Source organism: Schistosoma mansoni, chromosome 1 (assembly GCF_000237925.1).
Source record: "Schistosoma mansoni strain Puerto Rico chromosome 1, complete genome".
NCBI lineage: Eukaryota > Metazoa > Platyhelminthes > Trematoda > Strigeidida > Schistosomatidae > Schistosoma > Schistosoma mansoni.
The window spans coordinates 65,147,140-65,172,276 of NC_031495.1; the positions used below are offsets into that span (position 1 = coordinate 65,147,140).

The 25,137-nt window shown below is 33.4% G+C and overlaps 1 protein-coding gene across 1 annotated transcript; it reads left to right on the plus strand.

The window, feature by feature from the left end:
* Nucleotides 1-913: 913 nt before the first annotated feature.
* Nucleotides 914-24,963, plus strand: Smp_000790 (actin binding LIM protein family member 2-related; the record flags this gene model as incomplete). The annotated part of the gene is made up of 5 exons (XM_018795223.1): nt 914-977; nt 4,529-4,624; nt 4,676-4,859; nt 7,411-7,903; nt 24,937-24,963. The coding sequence occupies 5 exons, from the start codon at nt 914-916 to the stop codon at nt 24,961-24,963; spliced, it is 864 nt and encodes a 287-aa protein (XP_018649557.1).
* Nucleotides 24,964-25,137: the final 174 nt, after the last annotated feature.

The following is a 25,137-nucleotide window of genomic DNA, read 5'->3' on the forward strand; positions in this document are numbered from 1 at the left end:
GACGAAAAGCGAATATCCGGTGCTTTTACCTGATTGGTGGACACGGAGAGTTCACCTAGGGGAGTTGGAAAACTCTGATTCCAAACCAATGGTACACATGGGCTTCAGGATCCTGAGGGAACAAATGGCGTATGAACCAACAACTAGCCACCGGCTACCATGGGACTGCTTCTCCTGACGTTGCTCGACTGTCTTGTGGATTAGACCTTTAGGTCGAAGGCTCCCTCTGGGTGTGGCCCCCTAGGAAAACCACCTGTCTTGGTTTGGGCACCCGGGCAGTACCATAGCCCTCACACAAATCAATGACAACCGCATTGGCCTCTTTGTTATTGTGTGGCCCATATGTATTCATTTCCCCCTTGTACCAATGTTTGTGTTCAAATAAATAAATAACTATCAATTATCTTATCTCTGCAACATTATATGAAGATGAGTTCTTAATCGTTAAGTTATCCTCAAATTATGTTAGTCTTTTTGCGAATTGTGTTCGAGTTATGGAACCTCTACAGTTATAACCCTGTTTTTGAACTATGGTTTCAATACTAAGGATTTTAACAAGGTTACGACTTATTTTAGTACAGGGTACCATTCTCAGTTGTTACTCAAAGACTGGTGGGTGCCTGAGTGGGAGCTTTAAAGTCTCATTTTGATTCAGCCACGTTCAGTGGGCTATTTTCATGAGCTATAGCCTTCACGACTTTCAACTGGTTATGTTGAACCATATATTAAGGTGACTAGTTCCCGGTGTATAAAATTTGACACATTTCGCTGGATTTTATTAGTATGGATTATTCTTGGCTTCAGGAGTAAATGCCCAGTCAGATATTAATAATTATTAATAACTTATACAGGAGGTCTATGAAATTCAACATAATTCAGGAATATAAATTTGTCGAGTTTCCGGTTGTTCAGAATGTTGAAGCAAAATCATGATGAGAATACAGCATACATTCTACTAAAAGCTGCACGACAATTTGGTAAACAATCCTTCATTAGTTGTATGATACTCATAGATTTATACTTAACCAGCAGAAGGCACTTTAGTTTTCGGTTTAGCAACCTTGGGTTTGACGTCAACAACTTTTTTTCGGCTACTTTGAAGCTACCAGATGCACCCTTTCCCTTATTTCCAACTCGTATAAGAGCACCTTTCTCAACACCATGCACAATGCCACGGCGGATATGTGCTGCCTGCTTTTCGACATCAAACTTGTAATTCGCGGCTATGTATTTCTTGATGGTAGCGAGTGAGCTGCCCTTACGATCCTTAACTGCCAAAATTGCCGCTGTAATCATGTTGATTACTGGTGAGTGACTAGCTGGCGTCTTGGGTTTCGACGACTTAGGCTTCTTCATCGGGACAGCCACTGTAGTGCTCATGACCAATCCTGCAGTCTAACTTGCCACACGGAAACGAGATTTATGCTATGCCAGTGGAAATATTCGTATTTCAACCACTAGTTCGTTGATTCGAAACCCTCTCCACCTACTTCAGTTTGTTCGCCGGAGTAGTATCACTAGACCTAATATCTAAAGTGTGACCTCAAGCTAAGCATAACAATTCGTACTCGGTAAACAAGTCACATTACAGTTAAATTTATTGATTATTTCAGCATGAGTCACTCCAGAGTATGATGCTGTGGGAATAGGGTTATATAAAACTATCTTTGTAGCTATTCATCTGCAAACAATTAGAGCATTTCATCCTGCAAAAAGAACATTATGACGAAATAATTTTGTGGCCGACTTCAAATTAATCATGATGTACTGCATCAAATTCCAGATCTACAGTGGAAAATCAATCGTATGTTAATGTTGAAATGAAGCGACTTTGTACCTCATGTTAATTTTATGATATACACTATGTTAGCAGAATCTAGATCCACATTAGCGATAATTCTTTGTCTAGATGTTTAGCAGCAATATCTTATCAACCAGCTCTCATTATCAAATTTTCAACCAAAGTGAAAACATTCTGATAATTTAGGTGGTGAAAATGCTTGATATCAACCAAGTGACTTTCTTTCTGGCTTATCTAATGAAGTTCTATTGGTAATTAAAATGGTTTAACGTGAAAGTTTCCCTGTTAATTGGCATTAATTATCTTCTGTTTTCTGCTAAAGTATCCACTCTACATAAGCATATTAACTGGTTGAGCTCTAATGTTTTATCTCAGTACCTTATGGCACTGAGGACCAAATAAACAGATCTTCACACTTCGTTGGAGTCATTAGTACAAATCATGCAAACCGTTACTCTGTTAGGGAAAAACTTTGTTGCTGAGATATTGAGCGATGGATTATTGATCTGAGTTTTGTGGATTGATATTATGTACTTGAGTCTTTTATGGGTCTTACAAGTAACTGAAACTGAAGTGGGGGGTATATCCATTTTGTTACGGCTACTGAGACTATTAACTTACAGCAATCATACTATATAGGGCAGTTAAAAACTGTGAGATAATAAGTGAAAGGTGTCTAGACACTGCATGTGTGTACTTATCTATATACTCGTCCGTCCTAATAATTTATTTATGATTGAATGTAAAGAGTAACCTTTTGAACACAAGTCAGAATACAGATATGTACATAGTGTTGTATTGTCAGTTGCCTTCTTGATATTGAGTTTGTTTTCCACTGTGAACAAGAAAATAATTTCTAACGTATGTGGAGGTAGATTACTTACCGTAGTAAATAAAAATTGGCAATACACTCGAAAGAATCGTATGAATAAATGTATATTCTAGTAAATATGGAGATATTTTCATCTCAGTGGTGCACAAAACTATAGTAACAATTTCATAGAAATCTAATTTATGGAAGTAGACCTTTTATAAACGATATAAATGTACCAAACCGTTTATTAAATTGACGCTGGAGATTTCAGTACCTTGTTTACTGAGTGGTAGCTAAGGGCTTAAAATAACCAAACTAGAACACTACTCGGTCTATATACTTAAGTCATCTCATTATTATTCTTACCTGAGTGCACAAACCTAATGTTGGTTAACACGCTGCTTCTATTCAAATTTTGCAAACGCAATTTATATCTAGTGATTTAAGACTTTGTTTGGCTGTAATTAATTAGTAGCCTTACTAGTGGTGTTTGAAAGATTAATGTTATCTGGAATGTTAAGTATAGAAGTATCGCGTGACTTTAGCCAGATCTGATTGTTTCAGCCATAATTTTGGCTTGTAAATGTTTCAATACTAGGTTAGATTAGAACTGCTTGTTATTATTTTAGCAATGATGTAACTAGTTTATTAAGTACATGTTCATGAACTCGATTTCGAGGCACATTTTTGTGCGAAGATTACTAGTATCACCTCACTGCCCAAATAAATCTAGAGTAAGCGGGACTCAAATCTGCGACCTAGTGGTTGAAGGATGAAGGCTAAAATTACTGAACCACCGCTTCAATATCCAGTTATATAGGGTTTTTATTGATAATGTCTAACTAGTTTGGCAAGCAAAACTGTATCATAAATAAATCAATTTACACTTCTGTGGAGATAGTTGTGTCGAGCACACCACTGGGTAACTTAGGGATTTACTTGGCACATTCCTCCTTTTTTTTGACAAAAGTCAAGTAAACTTAATGATCAATGTTATCGATCAAACTTTGTATTCACTACTTAATCTGTTAACTACAGTTATCTGGGTTTCGTACTTATTGACAAAATATCATTTGTTGTTTGAATAACTCACTACCATTTGTTTGATTGTGAAGTTGAATTAACTTTATTAGTCAATATTTATAACAATCTTTTAATCATGATTTTCTCATTACAACAAATTAGTTGGTTTTTGTGAGGCCTAGTCAAGCACATTGTAAACAGCTTAGAAATTTACATAAGTTATATTGTTGCTTCGGTCTGGGTACCCGGGCAGTATCATAGCCCTTACACAATTAGATGAAATGACATTTTTTTGTGTGGCGCTTATATATCTGGTGCCCCCTTGTACCAATATTTATGTGTTTAAATAAATAAATAAATGATGAAGTGTACAGTCATTTTGCATAACTCTAATTCTTTCCAAAGATAATCATAAAATCAAATTAAAAAGTGTGTAACATAACAAACGAGTAGCAAGATTTTTTTTTCAACTAAGTAGAAATAAGGTGAAGTATGGAAAAGTCTCGATTTCTTTATTTTACTGATTGATAAACACATGAATCTTACTTTCAAAGGCCATCCATGGACATTGTTCCACTATTACAATTACTACTACTAATATTAGTAATAATAATTCATTTCAAATCTATACCCAACTAACTGTAACTAACTTTTCATTTATCTCACTATAAAAATCTCTAACTTTCATAAAATGTTTATAATTATAAAACTTCGGTTGTATTATTATTATCCATTTACTTTTAGTCCGGTTACCATAGTAACCATGTTTTATATTATTTTGATGAGTATTGAGTAATTAGTTATAGTGTTCTTCTTATTGATTTAACTGGTTATAAATTCCCTTTAAAAAATATTTCCTCTTTATTATTTCGATCTTTGTTTTATTGTAGTTAAAGTTTATTGTACGGTATGTCATAAACGATGTAAAGGTGATGTATTGAAAATTGAACAACAATTTGTTCATTATAAATGTTTTCAATGTATCAGTAAGTTCAATTGGAAACAAATATATATATAACCCTATTTCTTTTGAATAGAATGTTGTAAAAATTTAAAACAAGGTGGATTCTTTGTTAAAGATCAAAATTTCTATTGTCCAAATGATTATCAAACACAATTTGGTGTAAGATGTGAAACGTGTCAGGGTTATGTAGAAGGTGAAGTTGTTACAGTATTGGGGAAAACTTTTCATACTCATTGTTTTCGTTGTACAACATGCAGGTTTGTTTCATATTTCATTAATATTAATGCATAAACCCTCTTTATTGTTTTTGATACAAACGCTCAATCGGTGATTGTTTTGTTTTTCAACTAGACATCATTGTCAGTGAAGTATGTATGGAAACTGATTTCATGTGTAGTATTCTTTGACCACCTAGTCGTAATGTGAAGCGATTATAGAGTAAAGCTTGGTTCATTTCCCTTTTATTTCATACAACCATTAACCAGAAATACAGCAGTATAATTTTAATAAAATTTTCGGAGAATTCTTATTGAATACAATCTTTTCATTCATTTTTATCATATGTATAAGTTGCAGATGTTAACAAAACTAGACCTTTCAGCTTACAGTCTTTCTGCAATTCAATATCCAACTAACATTGGATGAAAAGATAAACCCAGGATACGTTTGTGACAATAATTGTCAAGAATAAATTAAAATTGTTATTGTTGAGCTGATGAACCGATAAACTTAAGACCGCCTTTGAAAACATGGAAGCACTGGATGGCTGTTTCGTTCTCCTATAAGACTCCTCGGCAGACGCATCCACGACACTGCTCTCGGGATTAGAACCCAGGACCGTTGATCTCGCGCAAACGCTTAATTTATAGACCACTGAACCGGCATTCAACGATGTTAATGTCTAATCTCAATCAATCCACGATATTACGCAACCATCTTTCAGTGTCTTTGATGGGTAACTGCTTTACACCCTATGCGGTTGCACTCCACTGGCCCACATCACTGTAGTGTTGTTTAGTGACTGTTTTCATCAGTAGGAAGTTAAAACAGCAGTGTAAAAACAGTCTGTCGTTCTTACGAACAGTTCACGACGGCGATATATGGTCATACTTTTGCTTCCAAGTTTGAAGAAATAATAATAAGTTTCTTATCATTTTATTTGTTGTCATGAAATGGAGCTTGTCGTCTTGCAGAACAAGTGATTATAGTGGGAGGCATTTATATTTGGCATGTATACCATCATTATCTGATCTACTCAATTGATATACTAGCTTCTTTATCCCCACTATATCATGCTAGATCGGTAGGTATCAAGTCAACTAGCTTTTAAGTAGTTGCAACCAGTGTAACTATCTTTGTGCATTGGAAAAGACTAAACTCTACTTTTCTAAGAGAATTAATCCATTTGACTTAAAAACTATGGAATACTACATCTTATATCTGATAAACTTATCAATACAATTGTAATTTATATAGTAGAATGACTTTTCTGAAGAGCCATTAGAGACCAGAAAGCGTCTGGCACCTGTTTCATTCTCATCAGTGCTCACTACCGGGACCACCGTAAGTCGAACCCAGGACTTTCGAGTCTGGAATCAAGTCCGTTACCTTCAAACTACCAATCGACATCCAATTGTTCACAGATTCTTCCAACTTTTTTCCACTATTATTATTATGAATCAACTTGTTATATCTTACTTTTAATCATGATAAGCTAACTACCATCAACACCTGGATAGAATAGGGTGTCTTTTATCTTAAAGTATCTATTACTGAATAACCTGTATGTTTGTCACATTTAAACGCAATCATTCTCTAAAGGAAAATTTCACATTTCCAAACTAATTCACGTTATACACTTAAATTAGTATTTCTAACCGCCTAACATGCAGAACGTAATTTGAAGGCTACAATAGCATTCAAGTCATATGAAAATGCTTGATTTTGTTAAGTATCATAATTTTCGGTTTTAAGATTCAACTGACCAGTAACGCTCTGGCGCCTTAGTTTTTTGAACCGATTTCCTATCTACTAAATTCGATTTCAGTATAATTCAATAATTCCCCTACGATGCATTATTTTCATGGCTCTAAGCATAAAATGATATTATTATTATTTTTATGATTAGTACTATTATTATTGGTTGAAATATTAGAAATACAGCACAGTTGAGGTGATCATCCTACTATTGCCTTGGGGTCATATTATGGGTATTTTTGATACTACCCAGTTCCTTAAAATGAAGTAGATGAAGCCTGATAAAATCATGTAACTTACTGATTAAAAGCTGAGTGCATTAACTACTTGATCATCTCTCCACAACCTTGTCTATATTTACCAAATCATCATTTAAATTGTGACATTTAAAGTAAACAAAATTGTTAGTAATCCAGTTATTGCTTGGAAATTCAGGGATAAAAATAGTCTTACTTTAGTGGATCATGAAAACTAATAACTAGTCTCATGACATTATTCTAACTGAGTTAAGGAGGCTGTATAAAAAGGTAACTTCATTTTATATCAATATCATTTTTACTGACTTTTATGATCTAAGTATTTTTCACATATGTTGTGTTTATATTTTAAATAAGAACACTTTTGAAATTGACATTAGATGTTTCGTTTTCAAGTTTTTCCGTTGCAACACCAGTGAACATACTAGATGAAATTATTAATTGTAAGATGTATTTTATGGAAGTAATTGATGTGAATAGCTTGTTTTAGTGATTGCTTATTTTGTTGGTAATTCTAGTGTGTACTTAAGTGTTTTGCATCATTTTCCGTGTTAAATCTTTGTTTTTACTTCAGACGTTTATTCAATTCAGGAGAACGAACTACCATAGTGGATGGATCTTATTATTGTATGTCATGTTCATCAAATCTTACAAATGGTGATGTACTGCATAAAACTGTCGGTAGTAACAACCGTGATGGTAGTGCTGCGGCTGCTACTGTTACTAATGGTTCAAATGGTGTCTGTTCTACTTCATCTTCTCCATCATCTAATTCTCCTTCATCAAAGTCAGATCAATTTAATCCATTATCGTTGTCAACATCTGGTCATCAATCACAAACATTACCTACAATAAGAACTTCTCCTACACCGATACATCATCCAGTTAATCATATTGATGATAGTAACACTCAAAATCATAATCATTATCAACAAAATCTCATTTCTGATGCTAATCTTAAGTCATTTCCATCTCTTAATGATCAACTTAGTGTACAAATTCATGAAAATGGGTGTTCAAGTAAGTTTGCTCTTGAACTTTTAAATCATTCAAAATTGTCTTTAAAAGTAAACAGGTTTATAATGTTTCCGTCATTAAATTATAAACTTATTCAACAACGGATGGTTATTTTGTCATCACTTTGGATTCCACAGATATCTATACGAATAATATACAAAAAGTATCGAGCCGGCTAGCATCAACTCCTATGTTAACGTCATTTTATATGATTAGTATACAAACTAATGTTCCTTTCTGGACTATTTTATTTTGCTATGAAGAGCGATCTAATAAAACTGTTTAAGAATTCCTGATTTAACGATATAGATATACATTAGTTTAAGTTTTGGTGGAGTAAAATTATTCATTTATATCCTTGATGTAGAATATCGTACAGAATGTAAACATTATATATCCTCGCTTAAAGTTACTTTCTCTAATTCCTGAACACTACAGATATTCTTATTGTAATCTCTTTGGATTATCGTTCTTGTGTATGATATAGTCACTTGAACAAACGTGATAGTTGAATATCGTATTGTCACTTTGTCAGAAAGTCTTGAACCTAGATTTTCCACTAGTTTTTATTCGTTATCAAGATATATCTAAAGTTTTGACGAAGATATTGATACTTTCTATGAGATTCAAACCCATTTTACTCCTTGTCAAAATCAAAGACGTTACCACTGAGTTGTTAACTTGAATTAATTAACTGTTCAAGTCATGTGAAAAATAAACATAATATTTGACTATGTCAGCTTATTCGTTGAATCTATTCACCCTTTATTACTATTGATTAGTTAAGACATGTGATCAGTTAAATATAAATTTTTGGAATACAGTGGGTTCAGTAAGTATTGAGTATTTCAGATCCAATATTTGTGTGTAAACTGCGTAATCATAAGAATATAAATTACAGTACTGTTTATAAATGTTTTCCAAAAGGTATACTATGTGAAATAGCTTTTTTTGGATCAGGCGGGCGTTGTGACTTATTTGTTTATTGAACGTATTCTACACTTGAAAATGAGTTCTTTTTCAAGATTTGATATGGGTTAATCAAGCATGGCAATATGATTAATCCAGACTTGTTTCATATTAGAATAATAATTGGTTTACTATAAACTCATAGAACTTACTACACTTGTGTACTTGTAACAGGATGGAAAGAGAAAAACTGTAGGGCGGTGAAATAAAATTGACTTTGCCGACTGAACATGTAATAGTTTATATTTTGGATTGAATGTTGCAGTTAAAAATTGCTTAGTCAAACTAATCAACTCATGGTCGGCAGAGTATCGGTTTACTTGCATCCTATTTCCAGCAACTGATTTATAAATTCTCAAATGATACTCCTAGTGAAGTTTAGAAGAGAGAGTAATATTGCGAGTTGTTTTTTCGCAATAAATACATCTTAATACTTAACACAGAAGTTCACACACAGTCATAATATTTAATTTTTTTTTCTAGTTAGTGTTTTTTAGCGAGTTAGTTTTCTACTGTTTGGGGTCGCTAACCGCATGTCCAACCCTCCTATTTTACCCGGGCCCGGCAGTAGCCCCAAAGGGCTCTAGGCGGAGTTATAACATTTAGCACACCAAACATTGAAGCTCAAATCAAAAGTTGAAACCCTCATCTAATAATTCGTGAGAGTACAATATTACTTCTATGAATTTCACAGATAACTCCTGGTTCAAGCCATCTCATCAATGCCACCCCAACATTCTTTAAGCTTTTCAGATTGTTGAAGAGAGCAAGAACGGTGGCTTTAGAAAATAATGTGAATTTGTTGTGATCACAAAGGATTCCAAATAAGTTAATTTATGTATTTCCAATCCATTTTGTAAATTTGGCCTTTAAATATTTCAGGTTGTTAGCAGTTGACTAGAACATGATCAACATAACATGAGTTCATGTCATCCTACTTAAATCTTTGTTCTTGCTCTCTCCAAGATAATAAAAACAATTGTGGATCTAGTTTTCAATTTGTCTTTGACTAACAAGCAGAGAATTTTAGAAAATCTAACTATTACTTAATCGAATCCCTCCAAGTCTTATTTCACCCTGAAAATGATAAATCATGATGAATAGCAGTTTGTTACGCTTGTAATACACTGTCTACCTCTATATGCGTTGATAACTTGTGTGGGTAAATTGGAAAAAAGCTAAGGACGACCAAAGCGAGATGAAATATCAGGATATCGACTGTTGAATTGATGGTTTTATTACTTCGACTTTCCTGGTATTTGTCCTGATAACTTTATCGTACTGTACTGACTTGATGTGACATCTCGAGTTGACTCCTATATGTTCCAAGTTTCGCTATGTTTATGACTGGCTTAGTGAATATATCGTTTATCTCATTCATTACAAACTAATTTGACCAAATTACTCATAATTCTTTCAGTTTTATTTGTTTGATTACTTTTCAGTACCTGGCAGTGAATACCATAAACAGAAGTTAGAAGTAAGTTAGCTTACTTGCTTTTTTTATTCAGTATTTCATCTTAATTTACTAACATGTAACGCCTCCACTGATCGTTACTAGATTTAAAATACCTGAAATCAATCCCATATGAGGTCGTGGATGCATATTGCCAAAAGAGAGTCATAAACTGGGATGAAACAATGTTCAGTCAGTTCTGACTGGTTTTCACTGTGTTTTTTTTCAATCGATTCAAACTGTTAATACAAATCGACAATCTTAATAATTATGAAAATGTATAGTGGAAAAAATAATCGAAGTTATTTATTAAAGTTCATATAATAGGAACATTTTCAGTCATCCAGTGTAACATTCATTTAGTATTGTTTGTTTGAATCTTCCCATCGATGTGTTAGGACTGCAACTGGTCAGTCGCTAATTGGCATATATGCATACTGTGCGTATTGCCTCGATAAGGCTTAATTCACAAGCGTGGTAAGCAAAGATGGATGCAGGTACATCCAGCTGACGAGCCCCAAATAGGACGAAGTGGCGCGCGTCCTGGATTCCACTGTTAGCCACTATCCATCTTTGCTTATCCAGTGTAACAGTTTTCATTTAAAATTTGAAATAAAACATCATTTGTTTTTAAATGAGTATTTAGGTTTCACTACCAAGGTTTGATTTGATAGTTTCAAATAAATTGAGCATTAGGTAGAACATATTAGAGCGAATAGTTTCACAGTATTTAAGCGCCGAGTTGATGTAAGACATTAAATAGGAAGAAGAATATGTATTTGTAAAATCTCAGCGAAGTGAATTTGAAGTAAATCCAACGTTTCGCCTAGCAATCTGGTCCAAGCTTTTCCAAGGAATTTTAATCAAACATCAAAATTATCGAATATAAATAAATAGACAAGAGACAATATATATTGTGAATGAAATTTCTTCTCTCACTACTTACGTTTCTATACAATATGTTATATTAACACTTATCATTTCACACATCATAAATCTCTTACACACTAATTAATACATATACCTAGTTTAGACATTTTTTAACGTTGAATAGATGACCTATTCAGTGTACAATGAACCGGAGAACCATGTACTACTTATTTATATTCGGTAATTTTGATGTTTGATTAGAATTCCTTGAAAACGCTTAGAAACAGATTGCCAAGCGAAACGTTGGGTTCTGCTTCAAATTCATTCGCTGAGATTTTACAAATATATTATTTCGATAATGTAATAAAAAGACAAAGATTATCAGAACTATGTGATGGGATATTAGCGCAATACATTTCGAACAATCTGATGACACATATACTTGTTAAGGACATTTATATATAAAAATAAAAGGTCAACTACACTAGAAATGGGGGGTTAGAGTAGACAAGGTTAATAATAATAATGTGAAAACAATTTGACACCTAATCACTCTGGATAATCAGCTAATATTACCAGGGTAGGTTTAAAGAGAGAACAAACTGTTTTTGATTACACAAAGGAGGTTTGAATTTTCGTATGGCTAAGGCTTCAATATTTTCATTTATATATATATGTTCTTAACAAGTTGATTATGTATGATCAAATTGTTCGAAATGTATTGCACTAATATTATCATCACATAGTTCTGATAATCTTCGTCTTTTTATTACTACATTATCGAAATTTATCAAAGGGACTAATTGCTTTAAATATATTATTCCTATTTCATTCTATTTGTTTATTATAACTCATTAGTTGTAAACTCATTACTACAATGATATTAAATAATAACCAAAATCTAATACTTTCTATTCAATGAATAATAGAGTATTCTATAAATGTGATTATCATTATATTATACAGATTAACTATGAACGACATCTAATCCTTGAATAATCGAATTTACTACTGATTATAAGAATCTATTTTACCAATTTAAGTCATATCGAGAAAAAGAAAGAATAAATTTTCTTTCAAAAGTGATTAATCTACATACAATCTGTAGGAATTGACACAATTTATTATGGTCTACAAGTAACTACGTGATAATCCATACACATTTAAGGACAGATTATCTCCTTGTTAATATGGTTATTACATGACAACTAAAATGAATGATGAATTTTTATTATGAAATATGGTTTAAATTAAAAATTAAAGTTTGAAAATTGTAAACTGAGCAAATCGAGTTTTTTTCTGTTACTAAGGTTTGGACACTGGTAAATCTTAAGACTGAAGTAGTTAATTTTTGTCTATATGAAGGGCGCTTGATCTGTATCTTTGTGTTGTCTGTATGAACGTGGGATATATATATATATATATAATTTATTTAAACACATAAATATTGGTACAAGGAAGCACCAGATAAATATGCGCCTCACAAATCTCATTTGATTTGTGTGAGGGCCGTGATACTGCCCAGATGCCCGAACTGAAGCAGGTGGTTTGCTTAGGGAGCCACTCCCCGAGCCTTTGACCTAGAGGTCTAATCCACAAGGCAGTGGAGCATCTTAAGGAGGTGCAGTCCCATGGTAGCCGGTGACCAACGAATGATTCGTACGCCATTTGTTCCCTCAGGATACTGTAGACCATGTGCACCATTGGTTTGGAATCAGGGTTTTCCAACTCTTCTAGGTGGACCCCCCATGTACACAAACCCAATTAAAGAGCCGTACATTGGCTTTTCGTCCTCTCAATTTCGTAAGCAACACCCCCGCCACGAGAAGGCAGTGAGTAGGACTTTCCTAGCAGAGGCTATATATTCGCGTGGCCATGTGAGAGCATTTCGAGAGGGAGAGCGGCCTCTCCCCACTCTCGGCCGTACCAGGGCATTTGGGGGCATGTATATATAGTAATAATTTAAACTCGTTGAATAAACAGTAGTTCTTACATTACATAGTAGATTAGTGAACGCAATCGTAGAGTTTGGAACGATGAGTACTGGATTTGTGAAACAATAGCATTATGATTCGGATGAATTCAGCAAATGAATTTCAAATAGAGCGAAATATATACAATAAATTTAACTGGTAGTTTCGGTTTAAGTATATTTATCATCTGATATACTTAAGTTATATGAAAGTCTCTTTCTTATTAATTGTAATTTCAAAATAAAATATTACTCAAAACATGGGTAGAATGTGATAAAATCTTACCTCAATTTGACTTGATCATCGTATTCAATACTTCGGTTTATCTGATTTAATCCAGTAACTACTTCATTATGATAATTAGAAGTATTCGAATTAATGTGCTAATTAAAGATTCCTGAAATAGTGTAATTTAAGGCAGGTAGAACTAGATAAGCACAAATGAATGTATTTTATTTTTAATTCGTAATTAGCGGGCCATCAACTACAAAGGAATCATTAGTTCATACAAATAGCGCATTCATAGACTTTCGATTATTAAATCGTAACCAAAATATGTCTTTTTAAAAGTTAATTATCGAAAATCTATTATGTATGATATTTTGACAGATTGTTCAACAACTCACTCTCAGTTGCAATTTTTTAATAAAAACTGTATAACTTTAAATATAGGAGATAAAGTTTTGTCCAATCTACGACATTACATGGTTTTTTGTACACTCATCACGTGATATAGTATCTTGCCAGGGAAGTTCTACTCACTGCCTTCTCGTGGCCACAGTGTTGTTCACGAAAATGAGAGGACGAAAAGCGAATGTCCGGCGCTTTAACCGGGTTAGTGGACACGGATAGTCCACCTAGGGGAGTTGGATAACCCTGATTCCAAACCAATGGTGCACATGGTCTCCAGTATCCTGAAGGAACGAATGGCGTATGAACCTATTGTTGATCACCGGCTACCATGGGACTGCATCTCCTCATGATGCTCCACTGTCTTGTGGATTAGACCTCTAGGTCAAAGGCTCGGGGAGTGGCTCCCTAAGCAAACCACCTGCTTCAGTTCGGGCATCTGGGCAGTATCACGGCCCTCACACAAATTAAATGAGATTTGTGAGGCGCATATGTATCTGGTGCTTCCTTGTACCAATATTTATGTGTATAAATAAATAAATAATATAAAATAAATAGTACCATGTTTGAAAATGTATATTCAGTGTATGTAAAAAAGTGTTTCTAATTCACTTTCGAATACTTTGTTCTAATTTTTGCACATAATTAGGCAAACTTGTATTAGTTCATTTCTATTTAGTAAAGATTCACCATTACACAAAATCATCTGACTGTCTTAATCATTTTATATCATCTTCCAGAATTTCTTACTTTTCATATTCTCTCTTTTTCTGATTAACTTTGTTGTTTGTTATTATTTTATTCAAATACAATTATGTGTGTGTTTAGAATGGTTAGACAGATAGTAAGATGACTAAAAAGACATTTTTCATAGTTGAAAGCGTGAGTCAATTGAAGCTAGACCATCATGGAAAACCTGGAAACACTGGACGGTCGTTTCGTCCTATTATGGGACTCCTCAGCAGTGGTGGTCTAGCTTCAATTGACTCAAGCTTTCAACTATGGAAAATACTAAATCTTCACAAAACCCCTTCTGATAAAAAACATTTGTAATATGAATATTGTAAAATACATTATTCTTATTATCCAGTGTTTGTATATAATGTAATAGTTTCTGTATGTATATGCTCATCTTTATTCATATATAATGTAACTAAGTGAAAGGTTATATGAATTGTTTACTGATCTGTTATCAAACTTTATAAAAAAAAATATTTGAATAGACCAAATTATGTGTTAGTTGTCTGGTCATGTACATGTAAATAATTTAACATTGATGTATCTAAATTTTCTCTTGGTAACATGTACTTCGTTTGTTTATAAGAAAGAAAGGCAAATACCTTCGAATAGAGGAGGTGAACACCACAATTTATGTTGGATAACAATAATAACAATACGGTCAATTATTTCCATTTATTCATTATTAATTTCTGCATGAAATTCACAACAATACATAGTGGACCGTTGGTTTGATTGCACAAATACATGCAAACCATTGTTTTGGTCAGATCAAGTTGATCCAATCTACTTTAATGTTAGTAGTAAATTGCACAACACACGGATAAGTAAATTCACACTTCTATCAATTAATACATAAATACATATCTATGTAATAATCGGATTAGTTTGACCCAGTATCAATGACACGTTTTTTCACCGATTATTATTCACATGTATTAGTAGAATAGTACCATGACCTACTCTATTCATTTTTAAATACAAAATATGAATAATCATTTTTTTTGTGTGCCAAAGATAGCTGAAGTCGAACCAATGATCATTAGTATTACCTGGCTGGTTTTTTGGTTAATTGTAAGTTAGACATAATAGATTAAAATATAAAGTTTCAAGTTTCCATCGGATTTAATAGTTAATGGTAACTCATTACATAATAAAATTAAGGAATACTTTAAAGTCTTATTTTAATTTATTGGTAACTCTAAGCATTTAGCAGAGATGGATAGTGGCCAGCAGTGGAATCCAGGACGCGCGTTTCGTCCTATTTGGGACTCGTCAGCTGGATGTACCTGCATCTCAGAGTTGATGTTCACTCTGGGACTCCAACCCAGTACCTTTCGCTAGCCACTATCCATCTTTGCTTACCATGCTTGTGAATTAAGGCTATATCGAGGCAATACGCACAGTATGCACATATGCCAATTAGAGATTCACCAGTTGCAGTCCTAATCATCGATGGGAAGATTCAAACAAACAATACTAAATGAATCTAAGCATTTAGGTATTCTGTAAACTTCGATTACTTAGATTAATTACGGTTATACGGTATGGATGGTAAGGAAATAAGGTAACATTCTAATTGAATAAATTTCGGTAAAGTTGTATTGAGACTACAACTGGAATCCATAACACACATTTTGTCCTACTTGGGACATGTTATCTGGACTTATTTGAATCACGATGTTATAGTTTACACGGATATTCTAACTTAGTACGGAATCTCTTGATCGCCAACGTATTAACCACTGAGCTACTGAGTTCGCTTGGTCATTAAAGCATCCAATGAATATAATAATAATATATTCTGAAAATAATAATTACAGAATTCACACCAGTTTACAGGCATGATTAATTTGATATAAATAGCAACATTAGATGTAGAGAACAAACATGTGATATAAGATTGTTTTAAGTTTGCTAGTTCAGTAATTGTTAAGTAGTTTATTTATGACATGTATCACGGCAATCCAATGCATCAGCAGGGAACTTTTAATTTTTTGTTTCTTAAATGGATAGCCTGTTGGTTTATGAACGGTGTTCTTTAAGGTTATTTCCAATGCCAGGATGAATTATTGATAATTATCTACAACTAGAGAAAGTAAAATTAAAACAGAGAGCATGGAACAACAAAACAATGGTTGCCAAAATATGCCGGTCAGGTTTACCACTGTTCATGTTAGATATTATTATGACGTTTGAACTATCCTATTGTTGATATTAGAAAGTGAGTCTGATCAGTCTCGTCCAGGATATGTGGAGTCGATCAAATGGTCTTGGTATTGTCATCTAACCACCGATTCTAATAAAATTGGACCCTTAGAAATGAATATATTTCAAATATGAACAATGTCTCAGTTAAAAATTTACCTTGGTGGTTGGTATAAACGAATTCCTCGCCTGGTCTGTACTGGTGTCGTGCGTCCCAAAGCGTAATTTAGAACGCCGTTTCAGAAGACCATGAATAATACTTCGTGAACTCGGATTGTCCGCATAGGTGGCATAATGGGACAAAAATTGATACAGGAAAGGGGTTGGTAGTAGAGACGACAAATATTAGTAGTTGAAAAAGGGATATAGTTGTAATTAAAGTATTATCGAGTGTTGTTGAAGGTTTGCCTCAATCTGTGGGACAAGATGACGTGCTCCATTTTTAAGACTGATTCTTTATAACCTCCTAACGTCGTGAGGATCAGCAGCGTTGCGGCTCCCGGAAGGAATTGCCTTACTGCCGATGCACCCCAGTAAGAGTTTGCTATCGGATCTCAAGTTTCTGCTTTTAGTTTTACCGTCCTCTAGCTGACCAGACATGGTACTAGCTGAAGGAATTAATGCTCCACTCAATACACCTCGTTTTGGTTACCACTATAAAGAAGTTCAACCACCACGTCCAGGCACCAGCTACAGTCGGATACGGCTACAAAGTACCAGGCTGTAACAATCCTATTTCTTAATGCTTCCAGATTTTTATTATTTTTCAATGAATATTACCTTGTAGTTTAAGCTGACTCTAAACCATTTAGAACATCTGAATACAATCAGCTTGTTTGGTCTCTAATTACTAATTGCTTATGTTAATTATAATTATAAACAATTACTTTTCTGTTCATTAAAGTGAACAGCTTTATTTATTTTTTTTTTGTAAACTAATGAAGTAGATTTCACACTACGTTTTAGTGTTGCTTTAAACAATAACGGTCTAGAAATACAGTGTCTCTGTTTTAATCACTTGGACACATTTTATAATAATAATAATAATTTCAACTACTATTATTAATATTACTAGTAGTAATTACTACTAGTAATTTCATGTTAACCATAGGAAAACTGAATTAGATACAAGCCTACTATAGTTTGGTGTAAATAGGTTTTCTCCAAAAGTTTTTTTTCTGTTTACAGAAAGGGTTTTAAGTTTTCGAGAGTTTGTTTACCAACTACATTTTTATAGTTGTAACAATTTTGAATAAAAATTTACTTCATATGGGATGGTTGATTAGAGCCCCCAAATGCCCTGGTACAGCCGAGAGTGGGGAGAGGCCGCTCTCTCTTTCTCTCTCGAAATGCTCTCACATAGCCACGCGAATATATAGCCTCTGACAGGGAAGTCCTACTCACTGTCTTCTCGTGGCGGGGTGTTGTTTACGAAATTGAGAGGACAAAAAGCGAATGTCCGGCGCTTTAACCGGGTTGGTGGACACGGAAAGTTTACCTAGGGGAGTTGGATAACCCTGATTCCAAACAAATGGTGCACATGGGCTCCATTATCCTGAAGGAACAAATGACGTATGAATCAATCGTTGTTCACCGGCTACCATGGGACTGCATCTCCCTACGATGCTCCACCCGACCGTTGCTTCTACCTTGACGTGGTGGTCGGGCTTGCCTATCGTGATGAAGCAATCGAGCTATGCTGGCTGGAACAATCGTTCCTCGAGGTCCTACCATGCCAGACAGGTCGGTTGAAGAGCGGTAAGACTAAAAGCAGCAAACCCAAGTTCCGAAGGCGAAGTCGTACTGCTGACTGTACAGAGGTGTGACAGCAGTAAGGTGTTTCCTTCAGACAACCAGCATGACAGCGATGCTGCCTTCCCACAAGGAGGGGTGGGGTTAGAAAAGGTCGACCCTAAAAATGCACACCTCGCCTTATCCCACGGATATCCGTCTCCGGCGGTAAGGTTTTTTTTGAAGAACGGAGCTAACACAAAAACTACCCACAAAAAGGTCGTGTGTGACCGACCTCAAGCAGTTGTCCCTTGGGCACTGCGGTCACGCTCTCAGGTCATCAAGACCACTTCTAACCCAATTTCGTTTTCAGGTACCTCTAGAAGAATCCTTCCACGGTGTGGGCAATCGGGAAGTGATAACTGCCCTCATACCTCTAACAACACTCAAGACCACTGACTGACTGACGATGCTCCACTGCCTTGTGGATCAGACCTTTAGGTCAAAGGCTCGGGGAGTGGCTCCCTAAGCAAACCACCTGCTTCAGTTCGGGCATCTGGGCAGTATCACGGCCCTCACACAAATCAAATGAGATTTGTGAGGCGCATATTTATCTGGTGCTTCCTTGTACCAATATTTATGTGTTTAAATAATAATAAAGCGTTTTAGTAACTAGCCTCTTAACTTCATAAATATTTTTGTAAAGGTTCATGTTTCTCCGTTTTTGATGTTAGAGATTGTAATAGATCTCCTTTTTTGGCATGTATGCATCCTGAGTGGGTTACCTTAAATTGTACTTGCATCTAAATGTTGACAATCACACTGAGACTCGAACCAAGAACCTTTAATTAATTAGACACACTTTATAGCAATAGTGGTTAATGTTATTATTATAGGGTTTTGGTGGGGATTATGAAATTCCCTTAGTTTCAATCACGAACTGATGTTAAATAAACCACCATTAAAAACTAGGAATCACTGAACAGTGTTTTCGTCCTAATATGGTGATCTTCAGCCATGCATATCCATGACCTTATTAAGGAGGAGTCCGTTATCAGAAAGAATCAGTTGTCCAATACCCTTTGGTTTTCAATGGTGGTTCAGCTAACATCAGTTCTTGATTTGAACTGTGGAAAGTTAACTTTATTATTAATTTTAAGGTTTTATAATCGATTTGATTGTTCCATAAACAATGTTATCCATCTGATGAGTATTGCATCAGAGGAAACTCTCGTTCTAGTCTCCATTGTTAGTCACTATTGAAATTAATTGAAATCCACTTTACTAGTATATAATTCTTCCATACTTATTGTTGTTATTCTACTAATCTTCATTGATATATAAAGTATGTCCATTGGTGATAAATAATTATTGCCACTGTTTCTTGATTGAAAGCAACTGGAGAATCGATGAAGTTAATCAGTTCATATTACTTATTCTTGCTTTGCTTAAATATATGAAGGACAAAAATAATGAACATAGATGTTGAATTTCGATGAAGACACCGCAATAATATTTTGTTTATTTTGAAGTTCTTCTAGTCCAGTAAGATTATTATCAGTCACAGGAGAAATGAATAAAACGCTTTCGCATATATCTTTCAGCATACTCAGGTAATGTGCCCCAACTAGAATCTTCTGAAAATCACTACCCAACCTTAATCAAAACTATTTCACGCTATCTGTAAAAGTTCAATGATTTGGGAAATAGGAATAAATGTAAACTGTATAAATATTCATAAACATAAACTAAATGATAAACAACACAACTGTCATTTAGTGTAACTCAACAGGAAATTCAAGTTGATTTCAGTAATATAAGTAATATTCCAAATAGAGCAAAGAAAACAACTAAGTTATGAAAATAAAATTGTTTAGAGTTATTTTCTACTAGAAAATGAATTTTTATAATTGATTGACAGATCACTTACCTAATTTACTAATAACCCGATTTAAGTAGTCATATTATTGAATAATACAATGAAAGGATATCTTTTTATTGTATTTGATAGTGTCTTTTATCCGGAATTGATAAAAAAATTATTTAAACCAGTTGATACTTTTATTTTGAACATATTGTAAGCTCAGGACATCGATCTGCAGATTCTTTTACTGAGAACATTAGTAATTTCCTAGAGATATATACCTACACTATATTGTAAACTCTTTAATCATCCACAACTCATAACCTAAATATAATGGGTACGAAAACAGTTTGCTAGATCTTACTTTTTTTTTAAATCATGACATTTGTATCCTCACAGTCTTCTCTCTTACGTAATTAGATTTCTTTTGATTATCATTCAGATTACATGTTTTCTATCATTTTAATATTTAGGTTAATGATATTCACATTTATTCTACTTTTTTAAAGTTCCCTCTTGTAACTATTTAGTTGCTAAACCATCTAATCAATTTTTTTTGTGATTACAGTTCACTATAGTACTTTTTATATAAACAATTTTATCAATTAACTATCATCTGATCTAATAATGAAAAAGAATAATTAAGCTTTATGTGAATATGAATTAAGGATTGTTATAAATATGAAAATGACAAGTTATGTAATGTATACCTCTAATCAATTTGTGTAGGTCAATCGAAATTATCTAATTTAATAGTTGAAATATAATATACAGAACATGTAGTGTAAAAGAAATAATATAATTAATAATCGGATCAAACATTTAATTAAGGATAATAATAATAAAAAGTTATGAAATAATTGTTTTACTTTCAATTTACTCTAATTATGTAGACTGATTAAAAGCCTTCATAGTGATCGTGAGCAGTGGTGGGTAGTGAAAGCAGATGAGATGGTAAAAGCAGTAGTGATGATAGGTAGCAGTAGATAACTGTTCAGACTTGTCAAGGAAGCGAGTATTAAAGATCCGTCTGTTAATGAAACTATCTCGGATTAAAACGAATATTCGTCAAGGTTAGAACGAATAGCTTGACAAAAATTGGGCGCCGAGTATAGAGAAGTCATTATATGTGAAAAATTATATTTTAAATAGTCTCAGCGATTGACTATTATTCAGTGTCAATCTAAGAGATTGAGTCGATGGGTAGAACACTTTAGGAAACAGTTCAACTGGTCTATGAAGTCAATGACGACTGGACTTAGCTAGTGTTATTAGGTGTAAACTACTTTGTTGGGGTCCATGTGTTTATCATAACCAATGGTTAGAGACTTTATATGACATGGCTGAAAACCGTTTTCAACGATGTAAGTGCATCCGTTTTTTTCCCCCACAAATTTTGAGCTTGTGAATTCCTCATAATGTTTTCATTTCTTTTTATTTTACTAATTTGTATTTTGTTTTCGAGTGATATCTTCGATACCTAATCTTTCTTTTTACTACTAATACTGTTACCACCTCTACTGTTCTGGGATTTTGCCAGACAATTTCATCTATGTACTAATGAGTGATAGCAACTTAAACTGATGTACATGCGTCCAGGTTCTACGTTGTGATTGACTGATCTATCTCATTCACACTAGAGCCCATGTTTTACAGAGATGTTTTTATCCACACTTATGAATATTAGTTGGCTCTGACGATTGAACATTTTGATTATTCCATACTTTATATATGTTATGGGTTTCTTTCTAGATTTACATTATCTTAGTGAATAGTGATCGATCTGTGACAGATTTATTTATAAATGCTAGAAGCCATTTTAAAGCGGACATGAGTAACGTCAATATTAAGAGTAATTTATAAATCCGAATACCTGGTAAATTGTATTATATCATATAATAAACATTCTGCTCAGACTGTCTGTGATATTATTGTGAATTGTTGATCATTTTCACTGAACTGATGAACATTAATTGCATTAAATTATTAATTTAGGTCTTTTACTTCAGTCATTTTGTGATATCAAACGATCATCATTCACTTCCACAAACCTTTTTATACCAGTGACAATCATAAGCTCACTAGTGATTAACTTTGAAATAGAATGATAAGTCTATTTTACTTTAGAAATCTTGAGTAAACCTCAGTTTAATTGCCATTGGGGTTGTAGATTAATGCTGATAAAGAGTTCCATACTTAGATGAAATAATTGCCCATTGCTTTCTAGTTTTCAATGTTTGTTTGATCAAGGTCAGTTCGTGATGCCAACTAAAAAATTTCCAATTTCATTCTCATTCAATAGCAGTATTAGATAACTGCCTTAGTTCTGAGATTTTTGGATTCATTATGACTTGAGTAAATTACAGTAGTTATTTGTAGGCGTAAAATAATCATTTATTTTGATAAGCAAGGAACTACTTAGAGGAAATTTATGATTATACTAGTCTATTTGATACTGTTCTAAAGAGTTTCTTTCTTCACTATGTACTTTTCGTTTTGTGAATATATGTGTGTATGTGTTTGTATTCTTGTCTTCTTGAAAACATGTGGTCATCCATTGTTTTTCACTCTAATTTATTTCATTTAGAGAACAGTTGTATGTGTTGTTCTTATGTTCGTTTTTTTATTAAACTTTTCACGTTACGCAATCAATCATTTGGTGGTTCGTATATATTTACTTATTCATTCGATCAATCACTTGTATCTAAGCATGAAATATGACAGCCTGTAATTTATAGATTATTTGTGAAAGGTAAATATCAGGTGACCGTGTGCCTGTGTACACGAAACACATGCATATTCATATGTAATTTAAAAGTACTAGAATTCGTCTTACATATATTTATATCAGTTCCGTAACTGTTTTATGTAATCATTTTCGAACAGTTAAGTTGGGTTTTTTAAAATATTTTAGAATGTAAAACGTTCAGAATGAGAAATGAAATGTATTTGTACTTCTGTACATTTTGTAAATGGTGCATAACTTTTCTAGAATTCTGCATATTAAAACATGTCATCAGTTTGTGTTTCCTTTTCGTTTCGCATGGTCATTCATTTGAAAAATTCTCTGCAAAAACAACAACCTTAGTGTGTTGATCACTAGGTGCGTTTGCAATATTCAATTTACTCATTGAAGTCATCAAAAAATAATAATCCCTTAAAAAGTACAAACTATTGCTTCATAATTGATTTTCAGGCCTCCTGTAATAAAATGAATTGAAGCGATTAGAAGTAATGAAGACTTCATTTCCCTATAGAATTACTTTAGTCCTGTTTATCAACTTCCTTTCTGAATGCAAAGTCTCAGTAGCCTTTATCAAATGGTTTTTATAGTTCATATTCAGCAAATTCATGCTTACTGGAGAAGTGGTTTTGTGTTACAATAGTGCTTCTAAATTCTCGTTGCTTTACATGGCTTTTCTTGGTAAGCTCGATGAAAACGTTACACACACGTATTTAACAACACTTTCAAAACATTGCTTGAATCATATGAACCGTTGGCTACAGAATATAGATTCAGGCTATCATTTAAAACAATTTACTAGATAGTGACTTTAAACTTACTAAGCTGGTCAAAACATATTACATAGATTGTGGCCATTTAATTATCTTATTCTTGTGTGCTATTGGTGGTTAAACTGTTCTCTGAAAGTATATGAGGAACTTGTACTACAATGTGGAATAATCATTTTTAATAGACAAATATAACATACAAAGTACTGAGAGCAATGGTACAAAAAAATTAAGTCAGTTATCGATAGATGTGTAGAGATTTGACTCATATACGATTTCTCACAATACTAGTAATCAGCTGATTGTTTTGGTTTCATATTAGACATATTTATCCCCTCTAACCTGTAAAGAATATTATTACTATTACAAATAATGCATGTTGTTTGAAGTATCAAGATATCAGCTTGTAGGTAATATATCATTTGCTTCTTGTAATGTAACCATATATGTACTGTTCAATCAATTATTTCCCAAACACAACGCATACTTTGAATATAATGATAATAATTATATGAGACTGTAAAGCTTTTTATGTAATCTACTACTTTCATATGTTGTACGAAACTGTTATATCCCCTGGTGAATTATGAATGGTAACTCTGAGGACTATTTATGGACCAATGTAATATGTAAATTTCCTATTGTATAATTTTTAAGTAACTAAACTATTCATATTCGTGTTTCTCTTATCATTAGCTTTATTTTGACCTTTGAACTATTATTATACGATTCTTGAGTTATCATCAGTCTATTGATTACTTTCCCCCTATTTACAGTCACATTTGGCCAAATCTTGTACAAATGTTATTTTCTATTTTATGGTACTATGTGGTCTGTTTGGTTGGTTTATAAACCCAGTATGTTTGTGAATAATGATTCATATTGCAGAGGCTGTCATTGGTGTTCTTGACTAAACTGACCGGGCTAGGTAGAAAGCAGGACTGATAAGTACTCAACACTGCTCATACGATTTTGTGTATCACTGGACAATCAATAAACTTACTGTTCTCTAATTGGGCGATCATATACGAAACAGGCCACGCACCCAATCGATATAACAGAAACAACTATTTCCTACGTTTTGTTTAATGATTTATACTTTTATATGAAAATCATGCTTCATTTTCATAGATCCAAAAAGAACTTGATGATGATTGATTTTCTTCACATAGAAAACGAGTTCTTGACAGATTAGCCTTCAAAATGTATTACCTTTTTTCTTTCAAAATAGAAAAACAACTAACTAACTGTTGTCATATTCCAGTGTATGTCTTTGTGTGCATGTATAATTGTTTGTTGACATATTTATTTGACATATGTCATATATATATT